At 45.0% G+C, this 18,957-nt stretch overlaps 7 protein-coding genes across 7 annotated transcripts; 3 read left to right on the top strand and 4 right to left on the bottom strand.

The window, feature by feature from the left end:
• Positions 1 to 2,039: 2,039 nt before the first annotated feature.
• K441DRAFT_541630 (P-loop containing nucleoside triphosphate hydrolase protein) lies at positions 2,040 to 3,129 on the top strand (the record flags this gene model as incomplete). The annotated part of the gene is made up of 2 exons (XM_067642658.1): positions 2,040 to 2,303; positions 2,362 to 3,129. 2 exons carry the CDS (start codon positions 2,040 to 2,042, stop codon positions 3,127 to 3,129), a joined length of 1,032 nt encoding a protein of 343 aa, XP_067508427.1.
• Positions 3,130 to 3,241: 112 nt separating this feature from the next.
• K441DRAFT_693152 (uncharacterized protein) lies at positions 3,242 to 4,708 on the bottom strand. The gene is made up of 2 exons (XM_067652625.1): positions 4,442 to 4,708; positions 3,242 to 4,393 (listed from the first exon to the last, which is right to left on the bottom strand). Exons 1-2 carry the CDS (start codon positions 4,453 to 4,455, stop codon positions 3,541 to 3,543), a joined length of 867 nt encoding a protein of 288 aa, XP_067508428.1. The 5' UTR covers positions 4,456 to 4,708; the 3' UTR covers positions 3,242 to 3,540.
• Positions 4,709 to 9,336: 4,628 nt separating this feature from the next.
• On the top strand, positions 9,337 to 10,373 carry K441DRAFT_653304 (uncharacterized protein). Its single transcript, XM_067647520.1, has one exon. The coding sequence runs from the start codon at positions 9,419 to 9,421 to the stop codon at positions 10,268 to 10,270; it is 852 nt and encodes a 283-aa protein (XP_067508429.1). The 5' UTR covers positions 9,337 to 9,418; the 3' UTR covers positions 10,271 to 10,373.
• Positions 10,374 to 10,416: 43 nt separating this feature from the next.
• Positions 10,417 to 11,386, bottom strand: K441DRAFT_541063 (subtilisin-like protein; the record flags this gene model as incomplete). The annotated part of the gene is made up of 2 exons (XM_067642626.1): positions 10,417 to 11,040; positions 11,090 to 11,386. 2 exons carry the CDS (start codon positions 11,384 to 11,386, stop codon positions 10,417 to 10,419), a joined length of 921 nt encoding a protein of 306 aa, XP_067508430.1.
• Positions 11,387 to 12,340: 954 nt separating this feature from the next.
• Positions 12,341 to 12,595, bottom strand: K441DRAFT_459011 (ankyrin; the record flags this gene model as incomplete). Its single annotated transcript, XM_067641759.1, has 1 exon — positions 12,341 to 12,595. A coding segment is annotated over one exon (255 nt), but the record flags the coding sequence as incomplete, so codon positions are not given.
• Positions 12,596 to 14,353: 1,758 nt separating this feature from the next.
• On the top strand, positions 14,354 to 16,974 carry K441DRAFT_693154 (glycoside hydrolase family 47 protein). The gene is made up of 4 exons (XM_067652626.1): positions 14,354 to 15,339; positions 15,390 to 16,190; positions 16,354 to 16,611; positions 16,705 to 16,974. Exons 1-4 carry the CDS (start codon positions 14,648 to 14,650, stop codon positions 16,736 to 16,738), a joined length of 1,785 nt encoding a protein of 594 aa, XP_067508432.1. The 5' UTR covers positions 14,354 to 14,647; the 3' UTR covers positions 16,739 to 16,974.
• A 1,083-nt stretch (positions 16,975 to 18,057) lies between these two features.
• K441DRAFT_653306 (uncharacterized protein) lies at positions 18,058 to 18,478 on the bottom strand. The gene has a single exon (XM_067647521.1). It carries the CDS (start codon positions 18,314 to 18,316, stop codon positions 18,071 to 18,073), a length of 246 nt encoding a protein of 81 aa, XP_067508433.1. The 5' UTR covers positions 18,317 to 18,478; the 3' UTR covers positions 18,058 to 18,070.
• Between the last annotated feature and the right edge of the window lie 479 nt (positions 18,479 to 18,957).

Consider the following 18,957-nt stretch of genomic DNA (forward strand, 5'->3'; position numbering starts at 1 on the left):
TCTATAATATACACAATTATTTTAGGTAAAGGTAAAGGACCTAATTTATATTCTAATACCGTTATACGGATATAATCTTCTAGGCGTCTGTTAGTATACCTACTCTATAGTATACGCGGTTATCTTAGGTAAAAATAGAGGATTATAAAATATAAAATTGCTAAAGGGCAAAGCCCTTAGCTTGCTGCCAGCTACTACCTATAAGGGTATAGAATCGACTTAAATATAAGGTATATTACCTAGGTATACAGTAGGGAGTAGATAAATTAAGTATAAGTTATATAAGAGTTAATAGAAGAGGATAACATAGTAAAGAGTAGGTATAGTAATACCCTAGTATAAAGACAAACTGATAAGAAGGATAAGAGGGCTATAAGCCTGAGGAGCTTATAAGGAGGAGTTAAAGGCTAGCTAAAGGCTAGCCTTAGTAAGGGTTCAAATAACCCTTATAACTTTAGAGCCTTTTATAATAAAATAGAGTTCTTATTCTTAATTATCCTATTTAATAATTATAAGCCCGGACCATCCACTGTATTATCTTTAATTTAAAGTCTTAATATTTCTATTAATATCTTAATTTTAGACGTCTATAATATCCTTTTAATAAGAAATACTAATTACTTATACCGTAATTTTTACGAGCCTAAATAACTAGAATAAATAAATTAAGGTTCTTAAGAGAAAAGCTAATATTAATTATATCTAAGATTATTAAATTTAAAGGAGGTAATAAGTATAAAGAGGGTATTATAGAAGTATAAAAACGCTTAAAAGTACTTAAAGCGTAAGAGAATAAATAGAAAGATATCTAGATTTAGATGGTAATAAGCTAAGGTAGTTAGTTTTCTTAGCGGCAAAGACTTTTAAAACGCACTTCCGTAGAGTTATAAAAGATCAAAGTTAGTAGATATTAGTAGGTGGGTCGTTAAGGTAGCTATTATATTAAACTCTACTTAGTCCCCTCTACTAAAATTACGTCTAAGGCACTTTCGTAAGATTTATTATACCTCTAGTAATCTTTACTACTATTTCTATTCCCTGCCGCTGCCTTAACCACCTCTTTAGCAATTATAACGTCGCCTTCTCTTTAATTAAGTAGAAGCGCTATTATTTCTTTACTACCTCTCCTATTTCTTACCACTACCTTAACTACCCTATTAGTAATTAAGACGTTGCCCCCTCTTTAATTAAGTAAAAATACTATTATTTCTTTACTACTTTAATAATTCCCTACCGCTACCTTAACTACTTATTTAATAATTACGGCGTTATCTATAAAATCGGCTTTTATATCTCTATACAGTAGAGTATAGGAACCCGGCTATAATATTAACGTTCTATTAGAATCGTGCTATTAGACTACTAGAGTAAATATAAAGACGTATATACAGCAGCTACGCGCGTTAGCGCTATAGTTATATATTTAAAGACCCTTAGTCCCTACTATAGATAACCTCCCCCCCTTAGTAAATTTTAAAATATAACTAAAGTTAATCTATTACGCACTTACTCTATAGTTATATTTATTATCCTACTTTACTTATTACAATTTAAATAAATACCTTTAAGGTAAGGCTTAAACAAATGCTATATTATAAAGATACTAAGCTAAGGAGAAGGAAAAGGGGTCGCTAGGGCCGATATAAACAAATATATAGGCCAGGCGCCAAGGCGCTAGTAGTAAGCGAGCAAATCGTAGGGTTGGCAGTATTGCGGCAGAATTTGGCAGGTGACGCGCCTTAGCGCCGTCACACTACCTATATACCTAGCTTATTAACAAGCCTACCGTAGTATCTACTACAGGCTTCGTTATAAAAACCTTCTTAATATGAACCTCGCGCTTAAGTTCGTCGTCTAAGTATATACCGTTCTCTTAAGAACTTCGATGTCTCCTGACCGCCTTGGCAGAATATTCAATTCGGACAACAGTTCCACCTGCGTCAACCTTGGACAAATACCAGCTCCATACTTGCGAGACTATGAGCACTCGACAGGAATACCGTCATCCTACAAGATGATACCGACCAGCCTATTCAATAATGGTATCTCAATTCATCCCCAGAGTTGTCTTCCCGACGTTAGACTCGCTCCCGCGGTCTTACTTTCTCGGACACCACAAATCAGGTCTCTCTAAGATGAAAACGTTGCTTTCCTCCATAGACCTGATTGTCGAATGCCGTGACTATCGAGTTCCGCTAACTTCAAGGAACCCACTCTTTGAAGCAAGTCTGGCGGGAAGGGAGCGGTTGATTGTATATACGAAGAGAGATCTTGGGAGCAACCAGAAGAAGACGGATTTACAGGTACGAGCATCGCGAGGAGCTGGTCCTCTTGAGTCACGCTAATAAATTATTGGAGCAGAGAGAGCAAATCATTAGACAATGGCATGCTCCTTCGCACGTGCTCTTCTCCGATCACAAAGACCGGCGCGATGTCCGTCGCGTGCTCCAATATCCTCGTGAATATGCCGCAAACTCGATGTCTTTAATTGGACTGCGGATGATGGTTGTTGGGATGCCGAATGTTGGCAAGTCGTCTCTCCTCAATGCTCTCCGGAGCCAGGGCGTGGGGAAGGGCAAAGCCGCTTTCACAGGCGCACAGCCAGGGGTCACAAGGAAGATAGCGACAGGTGTCAAGATTATTGAAGGAACTGATGAATCTGAAGGCGTATATCTAGTTGATACGCCTGGGGTGTTCATGCCGTATGTCCCGGATGCCGAAGCTATGTTGAAACTCGCACTCTGCGGTAGCGTCAAAGACACTATCATCTCACCTACTATGCTTGCGGACTACCTCCTCTACCGCATTAATCTCGTGTCTCCAGATCTATATGCCGAGTATCATATGCCTACGAATGATATAATCCCATTGTTGGGTGCCGTAGCGGAGAAAACAGGAAGGTTGCAGAAAGGTGGCGTCCCGGATATAGATGCTTCAGCATTGTGGATCATACAGCGCTGGAGGACCGGCCATTTTGGACGATTTGTGCTTGACGAAGTCACTGGGGGCGCGCTTGAACGGAAGAAGCATGAGGAAAGTACCATGGTGCCGAGTTTCCATCAAGCTAAAAAGGCCGACAAAGAGGCGAAGAGAGCGCGGTCAAAGCGACAGAATATGGCCTCTGGATGAGACTCCAAATCTGCATATGGCGTACACCAAGCAATTTCGTAAGCTTTCGAGACAAATCTGACTTGGGTAAAGTCATTGAGGAACACCTGGTGGGTTCATGCATTTGCCGGGTCAAAATCCAGATAGGATCAGGTTCAAGTAGACATCCAAGAGGGTATATCAAGATCTAACTACTGGCGGGTAGGCCATTAACTTCGGCCTCAAAGGAGTATACCAAGACGCTCAAGCCCGCTATGAAGAGATAATCTCTTCATTGGTCTCTTTACGGCCCTGATAAGGCTCGCTGTAAATCACGAGGATATTGTATATAACCAACACCTTACCTACCAAACTAAGGTCGTGATATCATCGCTCTTACTTTTACTCCCGCTGTAACCACTCCACTCATGACACCAAGACAACACCCAAGCCTCAAGCCCGCAGCCTTAAAACTTCACACCACATTCTCACCTCCGCCCACCTCGCCTGCTCTTCCTCAGCACCCGCATAATTACTCATAACCTCCTTCACGCCCTCCTTCCCCCCCTCAACCCCCAAATCCTTCCACAGTCCCCTAATCGTCTCCCGCGCCTCCCTCATCGCCTCCACACCCACCCCCTTCTCCCCTCCATCTCCATCTCCGTCCCCCTCACCCATAACAACGTCCCCCTCGACCGCCACCTCCGCATCCTCCTCCTCCCCCTCCTCACCCCCCAGCAGCTCCGTCTCAATACATACGACGACGCCCTGCGCAACATGCTGCCCGCCGCTGCTGGGCCGCGGCATGCGCACCTCGCCAGCCCGCACGATGCACTCGCCGACCTGGAACGCCGCGCCGTCGCGCACGCTGTGCGTCTGGCGGTGCGTCCACAGCGCAGACTGCTTGCTCGTCAGCAGCGCCACGAAGGGCTCGGCCTGCGCGGCTGGGATGGCGACCACGGGGCCTGGGGTGGCGCCTCCACTAGCACCAGCGCCAGAAGCAGCACCAGAACCGGAACCAGTACCGGAACCAGCACTAGCACCGGAAGTGGCAGCGTCGGTAGTTGTGCTGGCCGGGATGTACAGGTATGTTTTGCCCGGGTGGTGTGACAAGCTGAGAATGTGTTGGTGGGGCAGCAGCTTGGGGTCTGTCGAGGCTGCGGCGACGGGTTGCGGCGGTGGCGGGGCGCGCAGGAGGCGGTGTTCGAGGGACCAGCGGGGGAGAGGGCTTGCGGAGGGCTTTTTGAGGAGGGAGGAAGTCAGGTTTGGGAGCGTGGCCGGCGTGTGGTCGGCCAGGAAGTAGAGGCTGGGGTGGGTTAGCCTTGCGGGCAGAGAGCGGAGGAAGAGGACTCACCCGGCGACTTTCATTGTGTGAGGTGGTGTGGTGGGTGGGATTGGAGGTGTGGTGGTCCGCTAGGCTTGGATGACACGGTTTGGGGGGTCCGGTCAAGGGAGGAGCGGAGATGAGTGTATTAAATTGAGGTGGAAAGAGTGGTATAACATCAATTCCGCAACTGAAAAGCAAGCGAATGCATTCATAGCTGACCTTTTCCCTCAAATCAGTCTCATGGCTAGAGAGGAATCTCTGCAGGAAACTTCACCGGATACTGGAGATGTTGATGGTGAAGGTCTTGATACAGTTGCTAGTGATATCGGCTTCTTCTCGCAGGGTCGGGGCGCCAAGCCTAAAACAGTCTAGTATAGGCGAGGCCTCGGCGCCTTAGAATTAGGTAACTTCACTAATTATTTTATATATAATTAATATAATACCGTAAGTACTATTCTAACGTTTAGTTTAGTCTATTTAACTAGGCCGCCACTAATCATACACCCTCTAAATGATACACGTACACCCCCTACCTCATATAGTTTGGATGCTTCCTTATTAAGTTAGAACATCACGTGCGTTTGACATGTTTGCGCCTGCATCGCGAAAATCAAAAGTGCGACCGCGATACCACGATTAAGTCTTAATTTTAGTTATAGTACAAGTAGCAGAGTCTAAATTAGATTACGCAGTGCTATGTGAGGCGTTACGCGAATTAATTTAGGTGCTGCTACCTCTGTTTAATGTCTGTAAGCTGCCTCCGCGCCCACACCCGCGCCTCCACCCGCGCTCGCGCGTGCGCCCGGTAGGAGTCTAGCCAGTATTTCACTCAAATACTAAGGGCTCTCTACGAGTAAATCCGTCGACACGATTAATAATTATAGAGCTAGTTATAGAGCCAATTGACCGACCGCGGCGACGCTCTATAATTGTAGGCTCTTAGGTGTGAAGTTAAGGTATTAATTTGGATGGGCGCGCACTTTGATTTTCGCGATACAGGCACGCACAAGTTAAACGCACGTGATATTCTAACTTAATAAGGAAGCGTCCAAACCAAATGAGGTAGGGGGTGTATGCGTATCAATTGGGGGGTGTACGTATATCATTTAGGGGGTGTATGATTAGTGGCGGCCTTTAACTATCCATTTATAGATAATATATAGTGGAAGTTACTACCTAAACCCCTTATTCCGCTAAAAATACTTCCTAAAATACTACTATAAATCTTAAGTCTCTATCCAATATAATCTTTATTAGTACTCTATATCTTATAAATACTTCTTTAATATAGATTCTAGCTATATCTTCTACTAAGATTTCTTCTATATATACTATAAAGTAGCCCTACTTAGTTAACTTATCTACTATTACTAGGATTACGTTATACTCCCATCCGGTAATAGAATCTTTTAACTTTAATAACTTTATAATAAAGTCTTATAATATTGTTTTCTATAGTCTCTTTAGTATTTTAATAGGTTATAGCCCTCTGTATAACTTATACCTTATTAGTTTATTCCTTTAATAATTTAGATATTTCTTTATAACTTATCTTACTAGTCCTTAGATTTTTTAAATAATATACCCCTCTTAAAGACTTAATATTAAGCCTATAGCCCTATTATACCTTTATATTATTCCTTTATGGAATTCTTTAACAAATTCTTTCGCTATACTTCTTAGGATATATGTAGCTTCTTAGTGCTTATATTATTCTATATTTAGATCTTTTAGCTATGCCTCTAAAATCTATTATACCTAAAAGCTCTCTAGTGTCTTATAGACTCGTTCTAGTTCTTCTTCCTAAGTTACTATTAATTTAGGGTAATTATATCTAATTCTTCTATCTTTATCCTTTTGTAATATAGCTCTTAATAGCCTTTCTTTATTTTATAGTTCTGCCTTCCTACTAAGTATATCTACGCTTACGTTTTTAGTACCCTTAGTATACTAAATCTCGAAATAATATTCTATAAGTATTTCTACTTATTTAATTTATCTTTAGTTAAGTTCCTTTATTATTAGGAACCCTATTAGGTCTTATAATCTATTTTAACTATAAATAGTTTTCCTATACCTTATAAAAATGCCCTTTATTCCTTAAGTACTATAACTATACCTAGTAACTCTTTATTATAGGATATTATAGTTCAGTTCCGGTAGTATTACCTTCTGGCTATAATATACTATTAGGTACTATATATCCTAATACTTCTATAATAGTATACTCCTAATATAAAGTATAATACGTCCGTCTTAACCACTATCTCTAGTACTAGTTAGTAGATTTTAAGGATTAGATCTTAGGTAAATAACTCCTTAAGTTCCTAGAATAGGTTCTTCTTATTACTCTATACCTACAGTTACTCCTTTTTTATTAATTAAGTAAATAGCTTAATGTTTTTTTGGACTGCTATGTAGTAGACTTCCTATAGTAATTATAAAACCCTAGAAACAATCTTAACTATATAACATTCTCTAGTTTTTACTAACTTACTATAGCTTTAACATTATTTTAGGTCTATACTAATATGTCCTAGTTTAATAACAAATTTGATAAAATTAGTCTTCTTTATACTACTAGCATCTATTCCTCTTATAGTCTCTTTAAGACCTATTTAATATATTTTCTATATTCTTCTTAACTTATAGAGTTGATAATAATAATATTAAGATATACGATAATAAATCTATCTAGGTGTTCTTCTAATATACTATTAATTTACTTTTAGAACGTTGCTAGTACGTTTATAAGCCCGAATTATATAACTAATAGTTTATATAGTATAAGGTAAGGATATAGATAGGGAGTCCAATTAATAGAACAATAGGGTATATTTTATAGATAGACAAATCTTTAAGGGAAAAGGAGGAGTCTATATGCGAGGTAAGGAAGGGCTTTCTCTAGGTATACATAGCGTACGTACCTTATAGGCAAGTCGCCTGCGGGTCGCCTATACCTTGCAGCTATATAGCTATCTACTTAGGTTTTATCTAATAATACCCCCCCCTTTAAAAAGGAATGTGTAAGGGATCTTTTGGCGGCTGCTAAGGCCAGCCCTCAGCTAGGCCTTAGCACCTCCTTATAAGCTCCCTTAAGCTTATAGCCCTCTTGCCCTCCTTATCGGTTCGTCTCTGTACTTAGGCTATTGCCTACCCTCATTACCATATCGGCCTTTTCTATTGACTCTCCTTATAACTTATGCTCGGCTTACCTACTTCCTACCGTATACCCTAGCAATGTGCCTTACAGAATATCCCCAATCCTTTCTATACTTGGGCCTTAATAAAACCCTATAAAACACCTTAATAAGGAAAAAATTAAAAGGGAAAGATGGGTATATATATATACTCTGCCGGTAGGTTATAAGTTATTTATATATAGCTAGACGCATAGGCGGTAAGGCAGTATACCTATTAAATCTGCCGCTAACCCTATACTTTAGCCTTACAGCATACTGGCGTAGCGCGTATATACTTTATATATAGGTTATAGATTACTTATATATAGCTAGGCTTATAGACAGTAAGACAGTATACCCTTGAAATTCGCCGCTAATCCTATACGTTAGCCTTATATTATCTACGTAGTATATATATAGAATAGTATATAAGTTGTCGATATAGGTTACTACTAGTAGGTTATTAGTAGGTTATAAACCTTAGTTAAAGGACACTAGTTATAAATGGACATATAATAATATATAAGTCGTTAGTATGGGTTATTACTAGTAAGTTACTAGTAGGTTATAGACCCTAGTTAAAGGACTCTAGTTATTAGCGACTTAGTTAATTAAGGCACTAGTACGGCAATATAACGCGCGCAAGCCTATATAATTGGTTGTCTATAGATAAGGATCTAAAGCTAAGAAAGGGAAAGGAAAAGAAGAAGAGCAGCGCCGTTTAAAGTAGTGTTCTTTTATACGGTCCTTTAGTTACGTAACCGCATCTCTCTACTAAGTTTTGCCAAGTTTTACCAAATTCTACTAGTACTATAACACTTAACATACTTATAATAATTCTCTTTACTATTTAAGTATATAATAATATTATCTAGGTAAGCTATAACGAACTTATTATAGTATTCTGCTAATATATTAATCCGCTTTTAAAACGTCGCTAGTATATTTATAAATCGGAACTATATTACTAATGGTTTATATAGTCCTTCTTTAGTCCTAAATACCCCTTTTTATTTATTACTTTCCTTAATCCTAACCTAATAGCATCCCTATTTTAGATCTATCTCTATAAAGATTTATATGTTATCTATTTACCTTAGATCTTACTAATTAAGGGTAATGAATACTTATTCTTCTTCGTAATACTATTTAGCTACTAATAATTAATAATTAACTATTCTTATAGAGGATATAATAAACTTAGTTAAGCTTTATATTATAGGAGATAGTTAGTAAGATTATATCTAACCGTAGATTTAGGTGCTCTATAGGCGCTAAAGGCCTTATAAATTAACGGCTTAATTGTGAGGTGATAAGCTCCGCACCACTCAGCCACACAAACCTACAAAAGGTAAGCAAGTGACTGGCTTGATGCCAGACACGGCTGTGCGGAACAATACATATAGGCGAGGTGACTTCGTCACCTGACATTAATGCTAGAAAAAAGATCTTATATAATATTTTATATAGTAGTCTCGGCTTTATAAGAGGGCAAAGATTAATTTATATAATATACTAAGGCCTTTTAATTTTAGTGTAATTTACTATAAAAATTAAAATAGTAGGTATTTATATAGCTTGCTTCGTGGGGTGGCTTGCTTCCTGCTACGTTATGCCCGCACGTGCGCGTAGTGCACGTACCAACGGTCCACTGGGGGTCTGATTTATGTGATAAGGTTTTTTGCGACTTGCTGACACATCGAATCTCAAATGTGGGTAATCTCTGGATGGAAATGCGGGCGAAACAGTGGAGCTCTTGGAGATATTTCTCTTTCTCCTACGTTCACTAAGACGATTTTCTCCGTAAAAGAAAGAGCCCGCGATGCCACGAACCGAAAAGCCAACATGGTTTCTGCTCAAGAGCACTGACTACCAGCCTGGGGGTTATCTAACCTTGGGTCGCATCCTGAAGTCCTACGACCCAGGCGACATCCTCAATCCAGGCCTCCTCCCCAAAGTCGCATCGAAAATAGACTCTGTCCCAAAAAAAGTAGTTACTGAGGCATTCGTCTCTGGCCAGAGTGTCATGGTAGGACTATTCGTAAAATTCTTGGAAGTTACCGGACTCGGCGGCGAGGCAGGCTTCGGCTTCGGCAAGAGCGACGCCGTTAAATACAATATCGAGAAGCTCGAGACCCACCACTTTATTCCAGAGGCCGACTTTGTGAAGGAGTGCTTGAAATCTCCAGATGTGCAGGATTACATCACTGGTGGTTGGATCAAGAAAAACATCTACATGATATCAGGCGTCAAGATCGCGATTGGAGCGCAGATGGAAAGAATTGACTCGAGTCAACAGGATGTACACCTTCGTGGAGGAGTTAATACAAGTGCGACTTGTGTACCAATTGATTTAGGGTTGGCCGGTACAGCCTCATCGTCGAGCCAGCAGATCAGGTCGTTCAGAGATTCGGCCGGCTTCGTATATGCGTTCCGCCTAAGACAGGTTTACTATAGCAAGGACAAGGTCAGAACTGAGCCTGTTGCAGGACAATTCTACAATGTGCATGGTTCAGAACAGGACCTTGATGATGATGACGACGACGAGCCGGAAGAGGTGGCTGCATTTTGGGGGTTGGGGGAAGGAGATGTCAATATAGAGCTCGAGTTTGGTTTGCAACCTTCTGAAACAGTTAGAGATGGTAATGAGGAATGTAATTACGTTATTGTATGAGGACTCGGACAAAGGATTGAGGCATTCTGGATATGCTAATAGAGAGCAATCTTCTGGGACATTTTCCCGAGAAAATTGGATATACTAATTGAGATTTACCACGAATCCGCGCACATCACTCACAAGATTTAGAGACCGAACTTCACCTAGAATACCTTCTCGATTGCAGCCTTGATGAAAGACTTAACATCTTGATATTCCTTGCGTGTGCCTAAAAACTCCCAAGGTGTCAACACCTTGTCACCGTGCCCTTCGCCTCCCATATCCTTGAATACTTGCACCATTACATCTCCTCGCTTCAACGACCTAATGTATTCTTCTGAGAGCGCTGGTATTCCAGGAGGTGGGCTTTGTCTTGCAAACTGAAGAATGAGTGCAGCAATAGCAGCTGCAATAGGGGTGGCAGTTGACGTCCCGTTTCTGCGTTGCGTAATTCCTTGACATAGGCTGGCCGGGACTGCTGATTCCACCCCTTCCCCCAACGTGGCAATGTATGTGTGGCCTGTAGCTTTATGGGGATTGAATTTTGACCAGGTCCCGCTTCCATCGGTCGAGAAGATTGAGATAACTTGACTCCAAAGTGCGGGCGCTGCTACGGAAGTTGTATTAGAACGGGCATCATTTGAAGCAGCCGCAAACATCAGGGTCTTCTCAATTGCTGCACGGTTGACAGCGTCGAAAACTTCCTCATGGCCAGGGACGCGCCCTTTCCAACCGAAGGACATAGTAATGATGTCTACATTCCATTGAGTAACGGCGTGATCGATAGCCTTTCCTTCTGTTATCATTATACCTCAGCAAGGGTCAAATAAAACATACCTTGGCCACGTGAGATGGAAAATTGGGACCAGGTCTATCACCGATACTTACCTTCTCCACGTAGATATCTGCGCTTGGAGCATATCGAAGCAGCAACCAGGTAGAATGGGTCCCATGGCCGGATCTATCTATCTTCGATCGTCCTTCTGCTCCCTCTCTTCCCTTAGTCCAATCAGCCCAGCCTTTGATCCGGTGTCTCTCTGTTTGGATTAGAGGATGCTCATAATCCACGCCCGTGTCGATAATCGCAATCTTAACAGGATCACCGTTGTGTTTGGCAGGCGCACGTTGCAGCATGTAGTGAACATCAGTCAGTTTTTTGAACCATGCTTCAGCGCTTCGACGTCTGTTCTGCAAGTAAGTTTCGACATGGTACCGGAGGAGATGAGGGGTGGCATAGTCTTACAGGTCAGGGTGGTAAGCATTCGTATCATCCGAGTCATACAACTGAAAGCGCCCATATTTTATGTTCTCTCCATCAGATGAAGATTCCTCAAGGGGCTCTGAGTCTTTTGGTCTTGACGAAAGGTCTGAAACTAGAGAAACTGGTTGCGATGGATCGCCTTTGCTGACAGTTGAGAATGCTGCCACACTCTGGCCTTTTGGCGTCGCAGCAGGAGCATTCGTTATGGTCATTTGATCTTGAAGCTTTGAGTTGGCAATATGCTCTAGTAATATATCTCGTACTTCTGTGCTCGGCTTTTCGGTTGCGTATGTTAGGGCTGTGTATCCATTTTTTGTCTTTGCCTGAATGTCAGCCCCCCGATCGAGCAGCATCTTGACCACCTCAACTCGCTCTTGGATCACTGCGCGGATTAGGGCTGTTGATCCACTGTTTATGGACTTTGCCTCAATATCAGCGCGATTATCAAGCAGCACTTCCATCGCGGCTTTCTGCCCCGCATCAGCTGCTACTATGAGGGCTATAGGCCCATTCTTAGCCTCAATAGCAGCTCCGTTGTTCAATAGGGCCTTTACTACCGCTATATGGCCTTCGGAAGCTGCCATTGAAAGAGCCGTGAATCCCCTGTTGGTCTTTGCCTCGATATCGGATCCATGTGCGAGGAGTAACTTCACCACAGCCTCCTGGCCCATCTGAGCAGCGAGCATTAGGGCCGTGGACCCATCAGTCCTCCTTGCCTTCACATCAGCATCCCACAGAAGTAGCAGCTTCACCACGGCCAACCTCCCGAGCTGGGATGCAAGTATGAGAGGCGTAGATTTGCTATTGTTAGTCTTTGCTTCGACGTCGGCATTTCGATCAAGCAATAATTTCACTATCGCTCTGTGCCCATCGTTAGCTGCACGTAGCAAGGCAGTGAGTCCACTTCCCTTGAGATTCGCCTCAATATTGGCGCCTCGGTCGAGGAGTAGCCTCACGATCGTTTCGTAACCCCTAGCGGCCGCATGGTATAGCGCCGTCCCTTCGTTGCCGTCCTCTGCATTAACATGGACTCCCTTATCTAGCAGCAGCCGTACTTTTATTTCGTCCCCATTTGTAGCCGCCCATATCAATTCTGCCTTGTCTTGATCGGTAGTGCACTGGCTTGAGGTCGCAGATCTGGCACTGGATGGTTCGGGGCTAGCCGTGCTAGCGACTGTAGTTCTCGCGGACATTTGTAAAGTTCCTATAACTGGAGATGTTGGTTCGTTGGGAACGGCGAGCGGTATTTAGTCCCTTGGCTAGTCGTGGATTGTCCTAGGGTTGTCTTAACTTGAATATTTACGGCAAAGAAGTTATTGATTAGATCGCAGCGGTCCGTGCGCTTATCCGAATCCGATAACTGAATCCAAAAACGCGCCATTTATAATGGAACTGTGATGGTCTAAGAGATTAGCGAAGTCCGTGAATCATAAGTAAGAACATGCTTTAGGCGCAGTAGCCTTATCTCCAAATAGTTTTTAATTGCATATATACATTTGGTTGGTAGTTTGCTAAGCATTATCTTGCTACTTAAGAATGGTTTGCGGGAGAATGTTCTTTTTCGCGTGCAATTATTGTGACTGCACGTACAAATCGCACAGCTAAAAGGCTCTGTAGACAGCGCTTGGTTGGCTCGTACAAAATGCTCAGAAAAAAGGCGTTATAGGCTGCTTAATTAAGGATACCAAGCTAGAGAGAAGAGAACAGAGGACAAGTGAGAGGTCTCTGGATTTAAGTACAAAATCCCCTGGTCTAGCGCCGTACACTGAGACAGGAGTCATGTGAAGCATGTGACGGGTATACGTTTTCAGATAATATAATAGAAATTACACTTAATGAAATTGTAAAAATTAAAGGTAACAATTTGAATAAAATATAGCCACACCACCCTGGCGCATCCGGTTGAAAGCACCTTTTTAGTGCTGCCGATCGTTCGGAGAACGCCGCCTGTTTTACTAGTTAGAATAGGGCTAAACCCCAAAAAATTAGCGTGCTTAGAAAAACGCCCATAACAAAATTAAATGAAGCTTTTCAAACCAAACTATTGTAAGGGATTTGCCTATATACTAATTTCTATGGAGGAGCAATTAAGCAATCGTTAAATTGGCAAACGAGAGCCTAATTCCTTCCTTTAAGCTCTCTAAATCTACCACTTAGTTATAGCTCCCTCGGCTGTAATTATGTTGCATACACGCTGCGCCACAATCGTTACTATCTACTTTATGTATCAACACCTGTCATGGGACTCACCGGCGCACGTTCGTCAGGCACCTACGCACGTACCTTCGCTACCCCTATTCGTTTCCTTTTCTGTTTCTGCATTCGGACTTCTTGACCAATTACGCGGTTAATGCACGGTAGCATGAGAAAATAGCTAGCAATTAAGCTTATTTTAGATTGCGTCGTCGACCCCTGTGATAACACCTTTCTACTTTACCTCTTTACCCTTATAGATAAAACCACTTAAAGAGGCGTATGAGTCTTTCTATGTAAAGGAACGCGCTGGGTGTCATGAATATTGCTCAGTAATATAAAATTAAGAAGAGCCGTATCACCTTAAGAGCACCTGATGTGATTGCGACTCCTTTGACCTAGTTTTTTTCAGCTCTACGATCGCGAGTTGAGGTTGTTCGGATATTTCCATTTGATATCGACGGTCGATCTACATACGGCTAATAGAAGGCTTGATCGACATGTGCTTTCAACTGGGTGTGCTAGGGTGGCTGAGAATCTTGGCAAGGGGCTGAGCGAAATTTTTAGAAGCTGATGCACAAACATGTTGACGTTATCGATAAAGCATGCCGGACGGGATAGCTGCACAAGCTGGAAACAGGGAAGCAGCTCTCCTACATCCGAATTCACTCCTCTTGTACGGTCTCTTCTTGGCTCTCCAAGATTCGCTCTTTGCTGTCTTTGCTTTTGCTTAGATGCTAGATCCTCTAGCCACTTCGTTCTTTGCTATTGCTCGAATCCTTCCGATTCGTCTCTAGACACTAGAATTCTACATTCTCCTTTTTCCGTTAAATTACGACTATAGCCTTATTATTTGCACTCCTTTGCATTTGACTCCTCAGTTCGATCAAGTCTTTCCCTTTCGATGTTAATCACCCGCTGAACTCGTTGCTGTAACCAGCATGAAACCGCTCCTTCGCCGATGGACTCTCCTATGTGCCCTAGCATTTTTCCTAGTATTCGGTTTTTATCGGCTTGCAGGCTGGGGCCCCGCCCTACGCCCAGCTAGAAAGTCCTCCCCTCCATCTGGACGAATTACCCACCCTGTGAAATGGAAGAAAGTTCCATTACGGTACCCTGTCTCGTCTATGATACCATTACCTTCTGGGACACCTGCTGCAATCCCCAAAATCCAACACGACTTCGGTATTGAGACACAGGGAAATAAAGAAGAGAGAGAGAGGCGGCTCGCAGCTGTCAAGCGGACATTCTTGCATTCCTGGGAAGGCTACAAGAAACATGCCTGGCTGCAGGATGAGGTGACGCCCGTGTCTGGTGGGTATAAGAATAGTTTTGGAGGACGAGCTGCGACATTGGTAGACACACTTGATACACTGTCGATAATGGGACTGGATAAGGAATTTGCATTGGCGCTTACGGCATTGAAAAGAATTGACTTCACTACTACAGAAGTGCCTACACTTAATGTTTTCGAAACAACAATCCGCTACTTGGGAGGTTTGCTCAGCACCTACGATCTCAGCGAAGGCAAGTACTCCATCCTTCTCAAGAAAGCTACGGAGCTGGGTGATATGCTGTACACTGCATTTGACACACCGAACCGACTGCCAATCACTCGCTGGAACTGGGAGAAGTACATTTTCCCCCCAGTACCGACTTCCATCTGGCTGATCATCTTTCTAGTGGGGCACTCAGCGGAGAACAGGAAGCCCCATCGCAAGCCCTAAGTGCCGAGCTAGGTTCTTTAAGTCTTGAGTTCACCCGCCTCTCACAAATAACTGGCGATCCGAAATACTTCGATGCAGTCCAGCGAATATCCGACCAATTCGAAAAATATCAAAACGATACCAGTATCCCAGGACTGTGGCCCGTCCGCATCAACCCGCAACGTGAGTCTTTCACAGTCGACCGCACTTTCACATTCGGTGGCATGTCCGACTCCCTATACGAATACTTTCCCAAGCAACACATGCTGCTCGGCGGCCTGGTGTCACAATACCGCAAACTATACATCGGCGCTATCGAAGCCGCAAAAAAGTACCTCTTCTTCCGTCCCCTGAACCCCGAAAACCAGGACATTCTGCTTTCAGGCACAGTCAAGAAGGGCGTGGCCGACTTCCTGGACCTGCAACCAGAAGGCCAGCACCTAGCCTGCTTCACTGGCGGTATGGTGGGGATCGCGGCCAAGATCTTCGAGCGGCCGGATGACCTCGCGATCGCGCGCAAGCTGGTCAACGGCTGCATCTGGGCCTACGAGTCGATGCCGACGGGCATCATGCCGGAGAGTTTCAGTGTGGTGCCGTGCCCGGACCCGGACGACTGCGCGTGGAGCTACGAGCGGTGGTACGACGGCGTCATGCATGAGCAGCAGCGGCGGTGGGTCGAGACGGCGGACGAGAAGGTCGCGCACGCCAGGAGGATCATCGAGGAGGATAAGCTCGCGCCTGGGTTTACGGGGATCACGGATCGCAGGTTTTTGCTGCGGTATGCTGCAACCCCTTCCTACCTCCGCTCCCTCTTTACCCCTCCCTGAAACACCCTTAACCCTACCCCATTCCGTCCCATCCTGCTCCTTCATATCCTGCTCCTTCATTCCGCGCAGTTTTTCCCCCTCATTTCTTAGCTAACATTGGGATCGTTTTTCTAGTCCCGAAGCCATCGAGTCTATCTTCATCCTGTACCGCATCACGGGCGATACGACGCTGCAGGACAAGGCGTGGCGCATGTTCCAAGCCGTGACGCGGCACACCAACACCAGCATCGCTAACAGCGCCATCGCGGACGTGACGACGCCGGACCCGGAGCGCATCGACGAGTGCGAGAGCTTCTGGATGGCCGAGACGCTCAAGTACTTCTATCTCGTCTTCAGTGAGCCGCAGGTTGTCAGTCTAGATAAGTTTGTCTTGTGAGTATTTCGTCTGTTTTCATTCTTGAGGGGAGGGGAGGTGGTTGTGGGATGGGGGTGACTAGTCGAGATGGCTGGGCTGACTCGATATAGTAATACTGAGGCGCACCCGCTGCGCCGGCCGTAAAGGTGATGCCAAGGCATCTTGAGGGATGGGATTTAGACCTGGGACGCAAACATACATATACATAGAGGTATTTCTGGCGTGCGGAAAACGGCGACGGCGTAGGAGATATATATATCTGTAATCCGATAGATAGGCATGATTGTCTCAGAGGGCGTTTAGATCTAGATGGAACTGTATTGTACAGGCAAAACTCCTTAATACCATACCGGGTATATAACAATGCATTTTATATTAGGATCTACACGCCCTGATCAAGCCTTTTTTGGTGTAACTAACCATAATCTGACTTTTGACGATATCGTTAAGCTCTACGACCAATATCGGTATAGCTAGTTGTATGGGAAGGAGGTATACCTGGCCCATAAGGAGGGAAATCTATACCCTTTGGGCTTTGAGATCCACTTTTTATTGAAGCTTTGCTGATTATTCACCTTACATGTGACTCTTGATATAACAATACCATTGGTATTACTATACATTTGGCGTCAAAACCCATATCGTACTAAGGAGTTTTGCCTGTAGTCTGAGCTCTGGGTAGTAAAAAGCGTTATATTCCATGCTGCCATTGAGCCGCCCGCTTGATCAGTGTTTCCTGCTTCCACCTAGCGATCGCTGCAGCCGCTTCAGTCGAGCGGAGGGTCGATGCTTTTGGCCGGTAGAGAAACCCCTTCGGCAGAAAAAACCGGCCTGGACTCGATCAACCGCTCTGTCGAGCGTGCAAGTACTACACCCATAACCAACAGCGCAACCCGTCGTATCCCATCGTATCTCATCCCATCCCACCATCCCCACCAAAAGACAACCCTCCCCTACCGCACCGAAGCAAGAAGCTGATAATTAAACCCCCGCCCGTGTCGCATCTTGCATGAAATAGCGCCTCGCCTAAATCTCGTATCGCACAATCCACCCCTGAGATCGGCGGCAGGGAAAACCTGCAGCTCGCGGCGCCGATCGGGTTCGGCAGCGCGCCATGAACCCGCGCCGCCGGGGCAAAGCTATGGCCGTTTCAACGCGGAGGGTAGCGTGGGTTGGGCCGGCTGTGAGAGTGAGGGTCAGATGTGGGTGGGTGCGGCGAGAAAGGATGACAACTGTTCGTGCCGCGCCGGGCCCAGGACAGAGCGAGACTACATTATGTTTCTTTCCTTATCCCTTCAGCTGGTGAAATTCGTCCTACGGTTATCGATAAGATCCAGCCGATAGAATAGGATCAAGGCTCCGTGATTCGAATCTACGTGGTTGTAGAAGCTGTCGATTTTAACATACAATTACTATATACACTCAATCTTTGGAGCTGAGTCGCTCAATATGAGGAGGCTAACGGTGGAATAAAGTCTATTTTGATTCTGTTTGGTGTTCTGCGCACGGTCCAACTTTTAGGACATCACCAGGGGAAGGGACATCCTTCAGCCCATCCCGCAATACCTGATATGCGTGATCAAGTCTTCCTAGAGTGCCCAAGTCGTAGTTTTCAGTTCCAATTCCCTGTCCCAATATCCCGTGCAAGCCGGCCCCAAAACCTAAATATTCCACCAACGCCGAGATCGAAACCAAAACCTCCAATCCCAAGCCCAATCCCATAAAACACCAGCCATGCCTTGAGCCCGCAAAAACTCTCCTCCTCTACCCCAAACTCAGCGGGTCGCCGTCACGGAACCCAGGCATGCGGCAGCGCACTGCGACCCTCGCCGTCCCACCGCCCATCCCCATCCCCGTCCCCATCCCCATCCCCATCCCCGCTCGCATCCGCATCCAGCACCACCGTAGTCTTAACCACATCCGCCTTCTTCTCGCCAAAGCCGCCACCGCTGCCGCCATGGAGCCCTGCAAGGATATTCTCCTCGCTCTGGCTCAACTGGCTCCTACCAGACCCACGAACCCCACCAGCACCGCTCCACACCCGCTCCGGCACCGCCAAGCGCGCAAACCCGCGCACAGAACTCCGATTCGGCGCGCGGCCACCGCCTCCTCCTTCACCACCACCACCACCACCCTGGCTCCTACCAGACCCACGAACCCCACCAGCACCGCTCCACACCCGCTCCGGCACCGCCAAGCGCGCAAACCCGCGCACAGAACTCCGATTCGGCGCGCGGCCACCGCCTCCTCCTTCACCACCACCACCACCACCACCATCACCACTGCGACTCCGGCCTCCCTCCGCCAACTCAAGACTCCGCGTATCGTCGGTGCGCGTATCGTCGGTGCAGCACGAGCTCGAC

This window comes from Cenococcum geophilum (assembly GCF_001692895.1).
Source record: "Cenococcum geophilum 1.58 unplaced genomic scaffold K441scaffold_5, whole genome shotgun sequence".
In the NCBI taxonomy this organism is placed as follows: domain Eukaryota; kingdom Fungi; phylum Ascomycota; class Dothideomycetes; order Gloniales; family Gloniaceae; genus Cenococcum; species Cenococcum geophilum.